Source organism: Pomacea canaliculata, linkage group LG8 (assembly GCF_003073045.1).
Source record: "Pomacea canaliculata isolate SZHN2017 linkage group LG8, ASM307304v1, whole genome shotgun sequence".
NCBI classification, from domain to species: Eukaryota; Metazoa; Mollusca; class Gastropoda; order Architaenioglossa; family Ampullariidae; genus Pomacea; species Pomacea canaliculata.
Window position 1 is genome coordinate 25,033,419 of NC_037597.1, and position 19,802 is coordinate 25,053,220.

The 19,802-nt window shown below is 42.8% G+C and overlaps 1 protein-coding gene across 1 annotated transcript; it reads right to left on the minus strand.

Annotated features, from left to right (window-relative positions):
• Positions 1 to 330: 330 nt before the first annotated feature.
• On the minus strand, positions 331 to 17,961 carry LOC112571118 (cGMP-gated cation channel alpha-1-like). The gene is made up of 22 exons (XM_025249929.1): positions 17,839 to 17,961; positions 17,417 to 17,488; positions 17,011 to 17,092; positions 16,243 to 16,349; positions 14,847 to 14,952; positions 14,345 to 14,389; positions 13,779 to 13,851; positions 13,278 to 13,377; positions 12,254 to 12,318; positions 11,641 to 11,719; positions 11,178 to 11,296; positions 10,812 to 10,904; positions 10,159 to 10,255; positions 9,801 to 9,909; positions 9,607 to 9,644; positions 9,242 to 9,351; positions 8,509 to 8,578; positions 7,756 to 7,811; positions 7,406 to 7,569; positions 7,087 to 7,148; positions 6,850 to 6,885; positions 331 to 6,235 (listed from the first exon to the last, which is right to left on the minus strand). The coding sequence occupies exons 1-22, from the start codon at positions 17,959 to 17,961 to the stop codon at positions 4,859 to 4,861; spliced, it is 3,183 nt and encodes a 1,060-aa protein (XP_025105714.1). The 3' UTR covers positions 331 to 4,858.
• Positions 17,962 to 19,802: the final 1,841 nt, after the last annotated feature.

Below are 19,802 nucleotides of genomic sequence, written 5' to 3' on the forward strand. Positions count from 1 at the left end.
GCATTAATGGTAAATAATCATAATATCAGCAAGAATTGAATTTATAGAGAGCATTTCATCGTTCGGGGGTGAAGAAATGCGCTGTTTGCATATGTATGTATGTACATAATATGTGTGTGTGTGTGTGTGTCATGTACGGGTTTCTCGCAGTCTGTACTTCTCAAATAAGCGAGCAAACAGGTAACGTATGATCGTCTGTCAAAGTCTGTATCAACATCTACTAGCTACACGTTAACCTTTCTACTACACACTCTTTCAAGAACACGTGAGCTCTATATTTACAGTTAAAGACAACGCCCACACATGTCTTATCTGTGAGAACGCCATTGATGTCATCATTGCCATTTATTGACACATTACTCATTACACATTACCCCTCCAGCCTTAATGAAATACACGAAACAAACTTGTGGAGAGATCCAGTCTGCTTCGTGCTGACTACGTCTTTTCTCATCCTTTGCTCCAAGAAGACAAAGGACACGCAAAACTTTGGGTTGCTTTTCTCTTGAGGTTTGCAGTAGCGGCCAACTAAAATCCATTATTACTGGCAACAGTTTGTTAGTGACAATCCAAATGTGCAACAGTCCAAGATGGCTTTTAAAGTTTACAAAGTTTTTACTCAGCAGTTTGAAGATATAGCTTACATTAAATATTAGCAATGCGTTTAGCATTTTCACTTCTGTTTTGGTAAATAAAAATAAGGTCTACAAACATGGAACTGTTTCTCAGGTTTACCTCAGTCGATTGATGCATACATTATGGGGGGTGGAGGAAGACAGGGATAGACAGACGGACACTCACTCACGAGGGGATCATCTGAGGTCAGATGCACGAAGGGTCGCTAGGCGCCAGCTAAACGCTTCACGTGATGCAGCCAGCTTAAGAAAAAAAATATGTGGCTGAGTCCAACTTATTTACTAATCACTCACCGCTTTGAGAAGTGTTGCACACTTGACTTCTAACAACAAACATTTCACCCGAGACCCCGAGTATCGGTGATTTAGTTTAACTGCCATTTAGTACTGTTCTTTAACCTCCATCTAAAGGTGAGAACTGACCTGTGTCTCATTCAAAAAGAAAATGGAAACATTTTGGGTCCCGGTCCGGTTTTTAGAGACCAGTCAGATAGCTATCTTACCTGTCTTACCTGTCACAACTTCAGACATTATTTTACCTAGCAGGAGTAGAGCTTCGACAGGAAGCAGCGCCATAGCGTTAGCCTGGACCACAAATATTCTCAACGCCTTTTGCCAATGCATGGGCTCCATAAAGAACAAAATCTGGAGGCCAGGCTAACTTAGGATAGCTCGGTGATAGCTGCATGGCTAGCCTAGCAATTTTCACTTCACATAGGGAAGCATAAATGTTGAGCGAACAGACAACAAACTGAGACTGATCTGACCTCAGACGAGCATACTTTGAGGGATACATTGAAGGAAAGAATTGAGCAAAACCAGACCTGTCTGCCAAATAGATTTAGGCGCATAGAAAAATATATGAGGACAGTAGACAAGTTTTGTCTCCACAAGTGACTTAATCAGACTTGTTTGACAGCCTTTCCTTACAATGCGCGCGCGGACACACACACACACGCACACACTCACACACACCGTTTATTTTTCTAACCAGTTCAATCAGTATTGAACTACATTAGAATAGAGGATTGATTCAGAAACCAACTGTCAGAGACAGTGTTAAGGCAGATGATGACTTTGTGGGACTTAAACACAAGCTCTACAGATCCGTGAGACTGTCGGTATCAAACCCGAGACTATAACTGTTGCAGATAAAATTGCTCTCGTCCGACCTTTCGTCCCACGCTACATGAAACTCGGACAAAGTCATAGGTGATCCTTCTGAGCAACAACTCTCAGCTCCTCCATCTGCTGTTCCTACTGCATTCTCTGTTTCTTCCCCGACCTCAACGCTGGTGTCCCTGGGGGACAACGAGGGTTCCGTTTGGATGTCCAAGACTCTCCCCAAGGTTTGAAAGGCCGAGCAAGCAAGCTCGTTCCCCTCGTCCTCCGCCCCTTGCTGCACGCCACCATTGTCCCCATCTTCCACGTTACAGCCGTCCATCCCTGTTTCGATTTCGCTGAGCAATCCCAGCATCAAGAAACGTTTTTGTCTTCTTGCACTGGCAGATTTGTTCTGATGAACGAGAAAAGAGTCGGCCAATTCTTCTGCGTTTTCTTCCATCTCCAGTCTAACCTGCTCTCTAAAGAGCTCGCTCGGGTGTGCATGAGCTGACGTATTGTGATGGCAGAGCGAGGAAATTTCGGATTCGTCTTCGTAATGGCGACTTACGTTCTCCGGATTTCTGTATAATAATGGTTGGCTGACGTCAGATTCCGTCAACACATCTTCATCATTTTTGTAAGATAGTCGACCCTTGGAATGCATTGGTTGGTATTCTTTCGTGCTCTTGTAATAATCTGCAAGGTTGTCGAACGTTGACACTGTATACGGTGTACAATTTACAGGGGGTGTCTGCTGAGAGAAGCAGACCAGCTGCTCCCAGAGCCTGAAGGAGTACAAGAATCAGATTCTTCCGTAGGACATTCCTTTGTCTCGTCATCCGTTAGTTCCATGTAGAGAGAGACGTTAGACTGTGTTAATGTGAGACTGGACAACGTGGCTCGGGTAGAGATCTCTGGGATTTGAAACACCTCTTCATCCTGTTTTTCGAGATCCCCTGGTCTGCTCGTTGCAGCATACACTTGTAAGGCGCATTCACTCAACCGCTTCACAGTGCGATGTCCAGAAATTTCTGGCAAGTGTTCTTCATCAGCTACCTCTTTTTGGGCAGGTGCAACAGGCTTGGGATCTTGTGCCTGCGATATCTCCCTCAAATCGACAGACATGTTTATGGAGTTTCTAGAACTCTCCGTTGCGTGGTCTGCGATCGTCACTACCTTTGAAGACTGTTTGGATGACGTTGGCTCTTCCCCTTGGTTGGCCGTATTGTTCGTAATGGTTTCTTGGTTCGTCCTTCTTGTTCATGATAGTTAAAGGCTTGCAACTTTGTTTTCTCCTCAATGCCCGACGCTTGAGAGCTAGACTGGAGTGTGTGCTCTTCCCTTTCACCCCCTTTTCTACAAGCGCGGATCCGCGCACAAAAGAGGAAGACGAGTTTGCTTCGGGGGAGGCTTCGCTAAACTCAGAACTGGACGTGGTGTCGTCCGTTGGAGGTTTGTCAAAGGTTGAGCCTTGTTCCTCGCCTGATGTGTCCTGCTGTTGGTCTGATGATTCACTGTTTTCCTGCATCCAGCGCATAAGCGCGTTTTTCTTCTTGTCTTCGAACACGGAGATGAGTGGAGATAATCTGCTGCTGAACCTCTGCTTCTTGGGTGAACAACTGCCAGACTCTAGGGCCCCAGACATTCGCCGGGAGACTTCGGGAGAGGAAGAAATGGAGCTGTCGCTAGACGCTGAACCGGCGTCTTGGCTCCTGCTCAGGCTTCGCCTGCGAAACCCTGAAGCACACTGGCGACGACGCAGCATGGTCAGGGCATTTGCTTCAGATGGACAAGTGGTATTGGACATCGTCTCTTCTGAAAGGTCAGCTGCGATATTTCGTGCACCTTGGTCTTCAGTGGCGCCCGATCTCAACGCGCTCAGGCCGATAGGGAAGACCCTATCTAGCGGTCTGTAACGTTTTCGAACCTTTTTGGATTTCTTGGGGGAGAGAGGCGGGGAAAGGGATTCTGAATTTTCAGACGAGGAATGCGGTGAGGCTAGAGGTGAGTCAGACACTGTTGGGTTTATGTTACCATCTGCAATGGCATCGATTTCTGCAGAAATCATGTCCTCTGAGATCATTCCTGAAGAGACAGTGGTCGACTGAGTGCCATCGTCAGGACTAGACGATGTGACTTCAACGGTTGTACTAGAAGAAATACCTCCACAAACTCTGATTTTTACTTCGAAGGATTCTGAGGTGCCATTAGTCGATTCCGGATGTACGTTTTCTTTTGTATTAACCTCGCCAGGGACCGAATCGGGAGTTTCTTTTTTTGCATTATCTGCATTCATAGAGTAATGCCTTTTGTGAGCAAAAACCTTCGGTTGATTTTCAATTTTCTTGGCTTCTACTGCGTAAGTTGAACAAGCGGTGAGGTGGGTCGATTCTGCACCTTCTGTTTCTAATGTCCGAAGTAAAGGATGCAAACTGAACGGAGAACGACTCTGACCCTGAACACCAAGCCCCTCAAAGGTCAAGGAGCCAGAGGGTATTATTGTGCTGCTAGTATTAATACCAAGCTAAAACGTTTGTAACTATCTTTTGATGGACAAGGTACATGTGTTTGCTGCCCATTTTCTGACTGCTGGACAGGCGAATTTTCCCAGGATTTCTCGTTTTGAGTTTTTAAACCGTTATCAGGGCCTTCAGCCAGGTCGATGGCACATTTGTCTGTAATAATTTCTCGTCTCTTTGCAAGCAGGGCGGATAATTGCTTGTCGTCAATTTTCCTGCAGGTTTTCAAAGGTTTCTTCGCTTGGGTGATCAGCTGTGCGTCGTGCTGCATACTCTCTCCTTCAGTCGTGCAATCGCTATCCTGGATCTTCTCTTGCTGATCCACTACAGAATTCTCACACAACGTATGATTTACAGTGCGTTCTACAGTCTTCCTCCGACGATGCCGGTCTAAGCCCCTCTCTCTGCCTCCATCGTTTTCCTCGACACACGATACCGACTGTGAAGACTGCGCAGCTGTGATGGTGGTGGTGATCGGATCCATTACAAGGCCTGTCAAAGGACTGGTCTCGCAGGAAGAGAAATCCTCGCTGTGTCCATACTCAGACAGCTCAAACATGGTTTGGGGAAATCCCATAGTTTTTCCGAACCTTCTGAAATTTACTGTGCATTCGCTCCTGGAAGTTCTTGATCTGGAGTTTTTTCCCCTAAAACGTCGGTGCAGGAACCGCTCTGGCTGCTGGATTCCTCATGCCGAGCTACTTTGTCAGACTGGGTGATCTCACTTTCACTCAAGATAGTCGGTTCCTGCTCCCTGACATCAACCGAAGACGTGGTATCATCACCTTTAGCTAGAGCACTCTCTGGTGCCGTACTGAGTGTGACGTTCTCTGCAATATCAGCCTCCTCGCTAGGCTTATCAGTTTGCGCTTCATTCAGCATCTCATCATTAGTGTTTCCTTGCATAAGAATTGAGGAACTATATCCCGGGTTTTCCAAAGGCTTATACTTTGGACGTGGCCTTGCCGGTTTGTTTCCTGAATGGGTGTTGGTAGACGACGTCGTAGAGTTGCTCGTGCTAGTGTCCTGGGTCGAAGATTCAGAGGAAGTGGTATTGACTTTCACTTCTTTTGAAGCAACTTCCTCTACGGCTTTTGTGGGTTTCTCTTTTGTTGCATCCTCCTCGTATTCTACCTCTTTCTTCTTAAAACTAGGTGCCTGCTCCTTGTCAATCAGTGCAGGAGATACGATCTCGAAACTGGAACGGCTGCCCACGACAGAGCCCATGGAAGAGCAGAATGAGGTCTGAGCACCAGGATGAGATAGAAACGACACGGCGTCACCCCCTCGATCAGCGAGAAAATAGGGGTAGCTCCCCTCAAGATGATGCCTCTCGAGTCTGGAGAAGGAGAAAGAGCTCCGGTCTCTGTTTTCTCGACTTGGGATTGGAGGTGCTTTCGCTGTAAAACTTGCGCTCGTCTGTATGATGGGATCTCGTTCTCTTGTACGGATACGCCTGGACAAGAACGAAGTTCTAGAGCTCTCCGGGGTCATGTGAGAGACGTCTGTCCCCGAATCCTTATTGGTGTTGTCGTTCTTTTGGTGTTTCGTCGTTGAGTCGGAGTTTAAATAGTCAGGAAGACTCACTTTCGGGCGGAGAGGCGTGACAGAGGCGTAAGGAGGCATAACCTTGACCAACGTGGACATTGGTTTGGAAAGGGCTCGCGCGGTGCTGGCAGACTCTATCTTCCCTTTAGTCGAGGGTCCGGAAGATTCGCTGTCTCCTCCGCACGCCCTGACGACCAGGCGCTCCATCATCCGAGGGTTGGTGTCCGATATCCGCAGGCAGCGAGGGGAGGGCGAAGAGATAATGCCGGCACTGAGCGACGAGAGAGTTGGCGAAGCCAGGGAAGTGGTACTGACGTCAGAGGTGACACCGCTGCCTCCCTTTTGCGATATTCTTTGGTTCGTCAGCTGGGCACGCAAGCGCTGAAGCTCTTCTTCCTTTGACTTGAGACCAGCTTCTAGGGTCGTGCACTGGGGAGGCAAGTGTGAAATTTTAGTCGGTTGCAGTAACGTTTGCCCTGTGCTTTTCCTCCGTGTCCAATAGTTGTTAGTTTTAAGTTAAACATGTTACATTACGTGAAAAATACCACTGCTTAATCTAGATGTGTTGATAAACTAGAGGTAAGAAACATAGAGTAACATGGTATAACAATGTCTTGAAGGTTTATAGAGCGGAGAAGTAGAAAGCAATGGAAAATTTACCTAAATAGGAGTAAAAGACAAAATTAGGAGTAATTAAGTTGCAGGTATTAAAAGGTTTCTTTTCAATACCAAAGCGGAACAAACACATCTAAACATCCTCTACTCTCTCTGGCAGCGAGAACAAAATAAAAGACAAATGAGTGTGAAGCAGAGACAGACGGAAACAATCACACAAACAAACAAACAAGCAAACAAACAAACAAACAAACAAACAAACAAACAAACAAACAAACAAACAAACAAACAAACGAACGAACAGAGACAGGAAGATTTGAAGGTCCGGGAAGACATTTCTATTGTCGTCTACCCAACTAGTACATCACATACCCCAAGCACAAAGAACAGTTATAAACTAAGAATGCTCTAGAACACCGGAGACTTACGTGACGTTTTAACTGGGTGAGCGTGGCATCTGCCAACTGGAAAAAGTCAGGAGGAAAAGGTTCTCAATTAAAAGACCTGTAGGATCCATTATCTTATATTATACTTTATCAATATGGTTTTGGTCTTGTTTGGGAATATCAGGATGTTAGCAGTGTTAAATATTTTCTTGTTCCTTTTGGGGTTTTTTTTTCTTCATACTTCCTTATTTCAAAAATACATATTTCTGTCAGACTTACATAGGTTTTGACTTCCTTCAGCTCCTTGAGAAGGATCCTCAGCTCGGTCAGTTCTTGGGCGGCTGCGATGACACGAATATGCAAACAAAATATTTGAAACACAAAAGCTAGAAGCACCTAACCTTGTGTCTTGAGAGGGACGCTTTAGTAAATTAAAATTCGTGTTTTTCGAAAGTTCCTGTATGAAGTCTAGAAGTCTAGAAAAGATGAACTTTTCACTGTTCAACAGCTAAAGCAGTAACGGTTTATAGGCACAGGACTGTTTACATAATTTTTGTGGACGAAACACTTGTCTGAATCTACCTAAGAGATGATTTACCTTTGCCATCGAAGAGTTTATAAAAGCCCTCCGATTTCATGACGTCCACCAGAGACTTCACAACGCGGGAAGGAGAATTTTCTGAGGCACAACTGCTTTGGTCAGGGTTTGACGGTGCTTGTCCCGTCACACCATTCAATGATGATCGCTTAGTCTGCTGTATCCTGTACGTACAGCACCCGGGGTCAGGTACAGTCAACTGTATTTCTTTACATAATTTGATTTGTTTTCCTGTTTATTACTGTCACAGTCTGGAGGCAAGAAGTAGAAATGTCGTGGTGTTTTCAGCTCATCTCCTAAAATGCACGTAAAATTCACAGTCCTAATTTGTTTTCTGCTTTCTAACTGACCTCTGTCTGGCTTGAGCTTCCAGAATCTTCCTTGCTTCAGGGTAGTCGGTTAACGCCTGCAATGAAATTAAAAAAAAGATCAAATGTCCTGTGAGGTTTACCGAAGAGGAGCTGATAGCCCAATGGCTCAGGCACTGACATTAAAATTCACTCTAACGCCCACATTAACGGTTCGATACCCGTGTGGCGTAGTGTATTTTCTATCAGTTGTTCCAGTTGTTGTATGTAAAGGTAATGAGAGATAGGGATCGAAAAAGAGGAAAAATGGAAAGAGAGACAGACAGATAGAGTAGAGATGGGTAGTGCCCTCACAAAACCTAACTCACAGAAAGTGTGGTCTCTCACTCCACAATTCCCCAAGGTTATGCACTTACATAAAAATATTTCACTGGTATTAAAAGGTCATGTGTTTAGGCTTACAAGATGAGATACGATGAACATTTTATATTCTTTGGAACACGTTGTGTTCTGTTAGAACAGTTTACTGCATTGTGTGAGACATAGGGTTTGAAATCTCGACAGAAATTACCAAAGATATGCAGATATATATATATATCTACACGACATATGTAACATGCACACCGAAGTCATCGACACACTAGAAAAAATATTCATGTCGTCAGATATCATCAACATATCTGCACTTACAGATAAAATGTATTGATAAGAAGAAAAGCAATCGTTGCTGACAAATAAACAATGTGTTGATGTTTATAGAATTATAAAACAGGAGAAAGAGGATTGTTTACTCACAGACATGAGATCCTGACGTGACAGGCACAGAAGCTCCGAGAAACCGATGGACCGCACGTCAGCTGTTCGTCTGCACAGACAAGATGTCAGGTAAACTACAAGCTGCGTGTTGTCAAACCCCAAATTCTGTATGCCGTTATTGCTCTTTATTGTTTCACTTACATAATTTTTTCTATCCGAAGTAATATTATGGTTATTCTTTTCTTCCTAAGCCTTTCTGTTTACGCCTGGCTGTATTTCGTTACTGTGGTTTTTTGTTGTTGTTGTTTGTTTGTTTTTTGTCAGTTTTTTTTAGTTGGATTTTTGTTTGTGTGTGCGTGCTTTTTTTTTATTTTGTTTTGACTTTGCTTTGGGTTTTTAATTTAATTTTTTTAGTTTATTTATAATTTTTATTTCTAAAATTTATTCTTTGTTTCTATTTATTTATTTTGCTCTTCATTTAGGATTTTGACTTTCTTACTATTTGTATTTTTGAAGTTCTTACTTCTATGCACTTCGTTTCGCATTATTGTTTTATTTAAGGATGCTAAAAACTAAAAAACAAAAGCAAATCACAGGAAGTCACGTGCCTGCACAGGCTGCAACCCAAGGGTTCGTGGTGCGCAGTTGGTATCGATGGTGCAGTTAACAATAAGACGTCTCATTCCTCATCACCGTTCACATGGCAACGACAGACCACAGCGAGCGAGAGGAGAAGGGAAGACAGAGAAAGAGGAAAAGAGCAATGACTCACTTGTTTTGCCCTTCGTCCAGCTGCAGAAGTGAGATTTCTCCGAAATAGTTGCCGGCCGTCATGATGGCCACTTGCTTCTCCGCATCTGTCACGGGATCTGGAAGCAGGATCTGCCGCCACAGCAGATCAGTCGCCATCACTGACAGCAGCTCACTCCATCCCTCCCTACATCACTCACTCGCTCTCTCTTCCCATTCTAAGCACGTCTACAAAGTCAAACAACAGGGTCGCCACAATATGACAATAAAAATTACGTTTCTCTCGTCAAGAACGTTTTACGTGACAGAGTTTTTTTTTCACGCCATCCAGTTGAAAACAAACGAAGATTTTATTTATCTTTAAAAAGTACAATACGTTCAACTTACCTCCACTTTGCCATGATTGATTATGTACATTTCCCGCCCTGTGCGAAAGATGGAGCACTTCATCAAGTCACAAGAATGCTTCAGACAAGGTTATTAGACTGTTCATTAGGCAAACACAACAGACTGTGATACTGTACATCACAACCTCTACCAAAGGTTATCACAAGTGTGTGTCAAGACTGATGCTGACTCACCGATCTCTCCAATGCGACAGATGTATTCCCCTGGTGAGTATATCGAAGGCCGGAGCTTCAGGACCAGTTCGTGCAGCAAATTCTCTTCGCACTGTTTGAATATGCGCACCTGTAGAAAGTAATCACCAGCATGATGAATGAGATGAGTCTCATCAAAACGCAAAGTTTTAGCAGGTGAGAAGCAAGGGAAAGCGCTTCTCTTCAATATATGTTTTTTCTGCATTGTTTTATTTGACATTTACATTTGCTTTTGGTTTATTAACGTTAGGGCCCGTGTGATTTGAATTCCCGTCTTGACACCTCATTGTTGTGAGACGATATTTAAAGTTAGATGCTTCTGACAGGTGTTGCTGCTTACCTTCTTGAGGGTGGCCAGGTGCACGTGGATGGCTACCTCGGTACGTAGGCGAGTGGGCAGCAGCTCCAGCACGGTGGGGTCGTCGATGGCCATGTTTCTGTGGTCAAGCAATAGCGTGCAACAAGAAAGAAAACACAGGTGGGGACAACGTTCAGAGTTCTCATCTGCTGTTCTAAGGTTTTGTTTTCATTTAAAGTGAACATTTTTGTGTGTGCATGTGTTTATGTATTCATGTGTTCATATATATGTGTATGTGTGTGTGTGTGAGAGAGAGAGGGAGGGGAAGGAGGATTGGTATTTGGCGCCGACCCAGTGCGTGTTTGTGTTTATGAGAAACACAGACATACAAAGACAGTCGGAGAAAGAAGGAAGTGAGAAACTGGTATTTTACTCTCTGCCAGCAACTAAAGTTTATATCAGATGCCACATGCAGAGGAAGAAGAACATGCCTGAGAAGAGATATGAACCAAAGATAACTGATCCTCACTGTAGTGAGAAGTACTTAACCGTAGCACTACTGAATCCCGCTGAGAGTGAGAGAGAGAGATTTTTGCTAGTTCTGCAGAAATACAAACTTTCCACGGAAATCCATTTCAATCTATCATGTAATCTGTAATAAAATGTGCTTGGTTACTGTAGATTTTATGACACACCTGTTCCAGGTGTACTCCGCCCACCGCTTGATGCTGTCTTGCAAATGCTCGGGCACCTTGCGCTGATTCAAATAAAACTTGATTTGGTCCATCCTGGGAAAGAACGCCATTGTCCAGTCCAAAGAAATGTCAAAAGCCGTGTATATTCAAATACACAAAATACAGATGCACACAAGCTCGCAAACACACACGCGCTTTGTTCATTTACGTACGTGTGTGTGTGTGTGTGTGTCTATGTGTTTGTTTGTGTGTTTTATGTCTGTTTTTGTGTGTTTTCGTTTGTGTTTATTGTTGTTGTTGTTGTTGTTGTTGTTGTTGTTGTTGTTGTTTTGCGTGTGTGTGAACGCGTTTTTTTTTGCGCCTTACTTGGCTTGAAAATCGTGCCTGGCAGAATTCATGTTGCTGATGACATCGCCAACGTTGCCAACGACAGTAGCGAAGACAAAGACGCCGACGAGAAACGTCATCCCCGTGAAGATATACTCCTGCAGACAGGTCAGTCAGCTTCGACAAGCACATGAGCATTGGAACAAGACAGAATAAAGATCAAAATACTTTTGACAGATTGTAAAATTTGTTTTGTAAATACAAGAACTCGAAGGATTTCAGGAAATGCTTTGATTAGGTCGTTTCCTAGTCTAAAGATCTTGAAGCAAGAAGTTCAATGTGAAGAAATTACACAGTCGCTTACATGTACTTTATAAAGTTTCCGGACTGTTCATTAAGACCAGGGCTCAATTAGAATAAATTAGTCTGTATAAAAGACTTATTTAACAGCATGTAGATGCTAGGGGACAGAGGCAACTAAAGTGGAGGGTAGGATATTCACAATGTCAGTGACGGGAGAGGCTCGTTCTCCAATCGTTGTCAGAGTCATCAAGGACCAGTACATACACAGCAAGTATTTCCTGTACAACAAAAATGTCATGTGAGACACATTCACTCTCTCCTCAGTCTCGTCTGATATGTTTCATTATGTACCGAATGGCTTAAACGAAAAAGTAAAGTTAGAGATCCCACTTCTATTTCTAAACTGAATGGTTATGTTATTTTATTTTATGGTAAAAAAAAACGCTCGAAACATACTGGCAATTATTTGTTTCTTCTTGCATTATCAAATCATTGCATTAATACAAGGAAAACACCTTCATATATTATTATAAAATTTCTCCCACTAAAATTTGTTATGTTAAATTGTTAGCTTTCAAAGACTTCTTTCGTTTAATTTATTTAAGTATTAAGGGCATTTTTATGATTCACTTATCCTCCCACCCCTACTTGAAATTTGTCCAGCTTATGTGGTTAAAGATCATCATCATCATCATCATCAATCAATCATCAATCATCATCATCATCATCATCATCATCATCATCATCATCATCATCATCATCATCATCATCATCATCATCAGTGTTAACGGGCAGAAAACGATCAGACAAACCTTCTGAAGGATGCAAAAGCAGGGCCGCTTGGATACACCCAGTCGTTGGTGCCCAGACCTTCATACTGTTAACAGATGTTCATTCTTCTGTGTGGCAATCAAGTAACAAGCAAAGTGACTTAAGATCTCACGAGCACCTTGCTAAAGTACCAAGTGTGTGTGAAGCGCAAATAAAGACTTTCTCGTCTGGCATAGTTGACGCAGTTTTACTGATGTTCACTTTCAAAAGTTCACTAAACATCACAACATAGTTCTGACCCCAGTTGTCCCCCGAGGAAGAAAAATTACGGAGCTAGGTTTTACCCCCCAGGGGAATATGGGGAACTCATGGTCAAATGGCCTGTCTCTGAAATTACGAAGCGGCCTCGATCATCCTTGAAAGTTATTCTGCCACTTACCCCTTCCCCAGGGCATCGTTTCCACCGCTTTTTAACTTCGACTTCAGGAGTAATACAGCATCGACGTGGTCTGGACAGTGTTGTGTGACTATGGAGACAAGAATCTAGCCATTGATATCCCCATGTTCCCCCAGAGCACGGACTCGTCCCATCACTACCTCCCAGAATTCTACCTTCCTGACCAATCGAACTGCACTTGTCCAGAGATTTGAATAGAGAGACATCGTGAATACGTATACAGATCTCTGGGTTGTCATGGTGAACGTGTCCAAGCAAATTGAACAAAAATTGGTAAGGTGGGTGTGGCTCAGAAACCTGTCCACCCGACGTACCCTACTGCAATTTGAATTACATATTCGATGTTGCAATTTTGTATTTATTATTCAAAGAGGTTGCCGACAAAAGACCACCAATAACATGTTGTGTATATTTGCAGACTTACAAATGCAAACTGTTCTACAAACTTACACAAACTCTCTTTTATTTTAAATAACTTCAAGTAAATAGCTAGACAATTAAACGGAATTCATGGTCACTAACTCACCTGATCCTTCAGGTGTAGTTGTTTCTACTCTACTTCCATTACTCAAATGTCCCTCCCCTTAAGGATGACTTGAGTCTCTCACCTGAGACAAGATGTAATACAAGCATCCAGTCCAGTGGACGACCAGCCACATGTACAAGGACAGCTTGAAAGCCCGAAGGATGTTAGGGCTGTTGGTGCGACTGAGACAAGCAGACACGGATTTTATCAACTACCACAAAACCAGCAATAGTTAGGTATAATATACATATTATGTTTCTTTATGTAGCATAGTTTCAGAGAGGTGACGAAAAAGGGAAAATAAATAAAAGCTTTAAGAAAGCAAGAAATCAAACGGTTTTTCTAACATACGTTTACTCAACTTTTTTGTATTTTCTTGTGTCTATATCTACTAGACGATAATAAAACGATGTAAAAAGCAATCACCTAGATTATATAATATCTATATTACTTACAGTGTACTAAAAACAGAATATATAGTGAGACGACCATGTTTGGCTTGTCAGGCATGACCTATAGAGTTTTAGAGTCCAACACACAGGAATACAAAAGTCTGCAATCTTGAAGTTTGGATGATACTCACCTGTCAGTTTTCTCGAAAAATTTAAACATTGAATGGTACTTGAGAAGTCTTAGCAGACGACAAATAGGTATACCTGGGAATGGAAAACGAAGAGAGACTATACGTGTAAACTGGAGTGACTTTGTGAGGAAAGGAAACTGCAATACTGCTGAACTATAAAACGAATGCAGAATGAAGAATAAAACGAAGAATATATACAAATATTGGAGATATTGTCTAATTTGACAGAGAATTTTTGACTAATGAATAAGTAACATGTACGTAACATAGAGAGAGAGACGGACGAACCAGGCACAAAGAGCGGTCAAAACTCTTTTTAGTTTATATGTTTACGTTGCCAAGGCTACAGCCAAAGACAGAGCTGGAACTAAATGCTTATTATCCACGGACTTTCACGGTTTGAACCCTTCGTGTGCTTATATCTCAGGAACAGAAGAAATCTATTCAATGAGCTTTTGAAAAATAAATACTTTCCTCGGCCCAGTGATTGTAGAAAAACAAATGAAGTCTGTTAGACTACAGTGATAGGTGTAGTAAATGTGCGAAAGATTAACGGAGGAACTCACCTGCCTTCTCAGCATTTAACAAGAAGTGGAGCTTGAGACGAAATTCTGAAAAATAACACACAAACTGAGACATTGCACACGTATTATGCGAACTCACAAAAAAATGTCCTAGATTGTCTTTCTATGAACGTTTATTGAATGGATGATTAAAAAATCTCGAAACGGTATCAAAAGTCCACTTTTCCCCTTCCCCCTCTCACTCATTCATTCACTCATTGACTCATTTACCCATTCATTCGCTCAAGTACTCATAAATATGCACACAGCGATCTCATGACATCATTTCTGTGTACCTGGGCTTTTTACCTGCGTTTGCACATATCTTTTTAAATAAGAAATGGTGTATCTTTGCCGAATATAATATTTATAATTTACAATAATACTCGTTTCCAGTGAGGAGCGGCGATTTGTGAAACTGTATTTCTCTCTCAGTCGCGAGCAGCACTCGGACTGTCCCAGCGACACGATGGCCACAGAAAGTTTTGAAAGGTGAGTGACTCACGAGATGCCAGCTCCACCATGGTGGGCATGGGTAGGACTGACATCAGGTCCAGCAAAAAGTGAGGCCTGTTGTAGTAGTGCCGCACCGTCTGTCGAAGGTCGCGCACCTGCATCAACAAGCACAACGTGTTTAGGACGTAATTCTACGTGTCGGTAACGTTGTTGTTATTGTTATTGAAGTCCCTATACAGCCCTCCATCCTCCAAGGTGCATTTTCTACTGATTGGTCATCTGCTAAATCTACCATCTACTAGAATCTGTTCAAGAGTACTTATTCATCAATGTTTGCTTATTATTCTCGAGTGTCGGAATACATAGCTGCATTTTTAAATCTTATGATAATTATCCGGAAGCCCTGAGTGATTGATTTTAACCTATTTCTGGTCCCTAGAGTTGCTGATCAGCTACAAATTGAAATCCATATCCAAGAAAGGTCATCGATATGAGTTGGCGGACATGAAGGAGGAGGTCTGTAATGTTTCTGAATGCTGTCTGGGGGAATGACGTCCCCTTCTCTCTCTCACACACACACGCAACAAATTCCAATCTTCAGTGTTGCGAACTCATTTTTTTGCAGTTCTTCAGACAGACCAGCGGCAAAGGTCGAACGACTGTGAAGGCCACGGACACAAGGAGTGTTTCTTGAAAGGTATCCAGGGGTCTAAAAACCGGTTTAATGACGATGTCCTAGTGAAGGTGATCTTTTCTTGCAGTGAAAGTGATGTCTGCTTTCCCTAACCATCTGTCTCACTCACTCTCCTCACTCTAACCACCCCTACCTTCTTAGAGCAGACAGACAAATTATTGCTGGAGCTTTAGTAAAGGTAATGAGACACATTCACAGTCTGTCTGCATTCAATGCCTTCAAAATGCAAATTTCTTGTCTGGCATTTTCCCAGAAACTTTTGCTACGCAATGCAAAACAAAGGTCCCAATCATAGGTACAATAGTCATTAAAATAATGATGCATGATACACGAACCAAACATAGTTTGTGACCTTCCTGCAGACGAAAAGAGCGCTAGAAAATATGGTCATGTTTGGACAGAAGGTGTGGAGTTGTGTAATACTCCACCAAACACTCATCGTCACACATCTACTTTTTATGAACTATGTACAGAGAGATTTCTTTCTTCGGTGTTGTCTCGTGCCCATGAATGAAGCCAGGTAAACAACTGAGATGTCCAAACAACTACCTTTCGCAGCCTAACAAACAAATAACTAACCAAAAGAACATGCACGATTAAAGGGAGGTAAGCAATGGAAATCTTCCAAAGGAGGAGGAGCAGGATGATGATGATTATTATTATTATTTACAATGTGCAGCATCACGACCAAGAGAGATCTCACACACGATATTCTACCAATGTGTGAGAGAAAGATTTGTGTGCTACTCACTAAGCATCCTTCTTCTAAGTAGGCGGTTCTTGATTGGACTCCGACGTCCAGGAAATAGATGATGTCACACAGCGTGTCCAGGAAGGGAAACCTGTTCGTGCCAGAGGCTGCAAGAAGTAGAGAAAATCCTTGAAGTATTTTCCATTCTCACACTGCAAAATCAATTTCATGACCAGGATTCCAATTAACGGAATGACAAGGCCGCGTACAACCTTGCAGACCTACCCAGAGTGGGCCCCCCCAACCCTCAACCTCCCATCTACTCCAAAAAAAAAAAGAGGAGTAACTTGATGTTGTTTGCTTGCTAAAAGTTTTCTCGTGTAAACCATCCACATCACTTCCTTTTAAAACACTAAGAGGCATGAAATATGGTATCAAGTGTAAGTAATTAAATACAGGACTTTGAACACATGTAGGTGGGACATCATTTGCTAAAGTAGTTTATTTAAAGCTCCGTCGTTTATATGGAATAACATTCTCCAAATCCATCAAGACTCTTTGGTCCTAAGCAATGTTATGGACACTACCCGTACCCTGACTCTGTCACTCTCCCAGGGTCATTGAACTGAATCCAAGTGAAACTCGTTCTAACAACAGCAAAGCACTGCACTCATCCTGACTCTTTCGCCTCAGCATCAGAGGGATGAAGCCAGCTCACTGTTATCGCATCTCTCTACTTTTGTGTGCCCTGCATCCACAATCTCTCTCTCTAGCGCGTGCGCATGCGCAAACTATGACACACTAGGGAGAAATGACGTCATGAACTACTCACATACTCCCGCATGTCCTCGAAGGCGATCCGGAGGATGACGAAGAACCAGTTGTAGATCACTGCCACGGTGACCACAACCTGCAGGCCGTAACAAACTAGGAAATAAAACTTTGTTAAAAAGAGGCTATACGTCATCAAACAATCAGGAACGCGCGCACACAAACTCATATACTCATACACACACGCATTAAAATTCTACACAACTTTGTCTATACATAACTTCGTGAATGCTTATAAATACAATCTTTCATGTCATCGTGCTTTGCCTTGGTGGACACAACTAAGAGACTGGGACAAAGCAAACTTTCACGTTCTCCATAAACCAAAAGAGTGTGCACATGATAAGATAATCACACACACAAACACACAATACATACTTCTGTACCGTAAACAAAGGCCTACCATCCAGAGATACGCTGCTCTACTATCTGGATCCATGAAGACATCCTGTATGTTGAACCAACAGGTGTCAATCTGCGTGTAAGAATGGATTGTAGGTATTCATTAAAACCTTTCCACGCAATAAATTTTTATGTGGTTGTGGGCTTAGAACTTCTGCAAATATTTTACATCTCTGTTATATGCAGCATCATGACTTTTCTAAGGGTGGGAACATTGCAACTCATCACAAGCAGGGACAAAGTGAACAAGAATATCATAAAAGGAGGCAGGAGACAAAATGAATCCTTATTTTCTTACCACTTTTCTTTTCTTTTCTTCAATCCATCGTTCTCTTTTTTTATGTCTGTTTATTACCTGCCTGCGAGTCTTTCTGTTTGTTTCTGTGTTCAGAGAGAGACTACGCATGCGCACAAAGTACAAACCTGTTTCCGGCGCATTTCAGAAGTCTCCTCCACGCACGATGCTGCCGTGATCTTCTTCTTATCCAACAATTCCGTCTCATTCTCATCGCTGACCGCTGACTTACGAGCCTCTGACCCCAACATCGGCTCTCGGTATGCTGATCTTTCCGGTCTGGTTCTGTGAGCACACACACACACAAACACGTTTAAAAACAAATTCGCATTCGCAAGATAGCAAAACCTAGGGTCTTATTGTCGGCGCCATCTTATCACGTGATCTGAAACTGAAACGTGTGAAGGACCACGACAAATGTCCAGTGCAGTCAAACGCCAGGTTGAAAAAAGGTCAACTGTTTGTGACTGTTTGTGACTGTTTGTGACAAACCCAACATGCCAGTGCAATGACCAGAGATCTGTACAGCGCCGACGTCAACTTACTGTGTAGAGATGGTGAGCCACTCCCCACTCCTTTACTTCCCACGGACATTGCCATGGCAACGAGCAGCGATGTACCATTCTGCGACCTGCAGTCCCTCGCTCATGGGCAAACATAAAAATGTCACCTTCGCCATTTGTTGGTCATTTCCGCGTGTTGCTAATCTCTCCACTACTTCCACGTCTGATGAGGCTAACTATGGATAAGGAGATCCACAATTTTAAAATTAATTCTCTCTATTCCTGTAATTTCATATTTTGAAAAAAAAAACAGCCTTGCGTGCTTTTCTGTGCGGTTAGATAGTCCGCAAACTTTTGTCACATACCCAGGTGGCGGCGGCGTCACCCAACGGGTATCAACGACATTAATGTAAACTTTAAAAAAATATATATATGAAAAAATCCATGACTACTTGGGGTACCGGCTTCGCCATGGCTTACTTCTGTATCTAATTCTTCCACAAATTTTAATCTGTCGCTTCATTAGAGCCAAGAACATTTATGCTCGGCGGTCATTGAAGCAAAGTAGTGAAACGCTTGTGTTCTTAATGTCCCTTCCCTAGCTCGACAGTTTGACAAGCTCCTGCTCGGCAACAAAGAGCAGGACGAGTTTCCTTCCCTGCCTTCCATTTCACTTCTGCATGGGTGTCCTCTAAAAGCACGTTGTCTATTATTTCTGCTGTACAGTAGTCATATCTAACATAATAGAAAGAAAAAAAGGAATATCAGCAGTATGTTTCCGAGCCACAAAAATCAACGTAGGACATTCCCTCTGTAGGAATATTAGGAGAGAATTTACGATGAGCCAACATGGAAGACTTCATTAGTAAGGCACGATTTTCTTTATCTCATGACTCGGTTAGCCCATCTGAAGGAGATGGAGAAGGCACCAAGTACTTTTTCCCCCACATAGTTAACTGCTAACATCACCTCCTCCCATGTGTATAATAATTAGTTTATTCGCTGCAACTGTACATAACAGCCATGTCTCTAGGAATTCTCGGGAGAACCTCCAGATGGCTTTGTCAATGAAAAACTGCAGCCAGCCCCGGCTTTCCTCTGAATCGCTCCGGACATTTGTGATCACATTCGGGTATAATACTTCATTTTCTGAGAAAATAGGAAGCTTACCACGCAGACAGAAAAGCACAGTGTAAAATTCATGGAGACTGGCACACAGTTGAAAAAAAAAACGAGTGGAAAACTGAAGAGCGTGTGCGTGTGCGTGTGCGTGTGCGCGCTCGCTCGTTTGGGTGTGCGTATGTGGGCTTTGCTGTGTGTGGGTAGGTGTGAGAGATTTTGCATACCAAGAAATGAATATTAGGAAACATTTTTTTTCGTGTTATAAATGCGTACAACTCAATGTAAGATATTTTTCCCAAGGGTGAATTTTGCCATCAGATATTATCCCAACTCCTGTTGACTGATGCCTTGGAAACGTCACTGATCCATATACAATTCTGATATTTCTGCTGTGAACCTCTTCCTCTGTACAATGCTGTTTGTAGGCCTGAATTTCAAAGAGAGAAAAAGTGAGGCCGGATAGTATT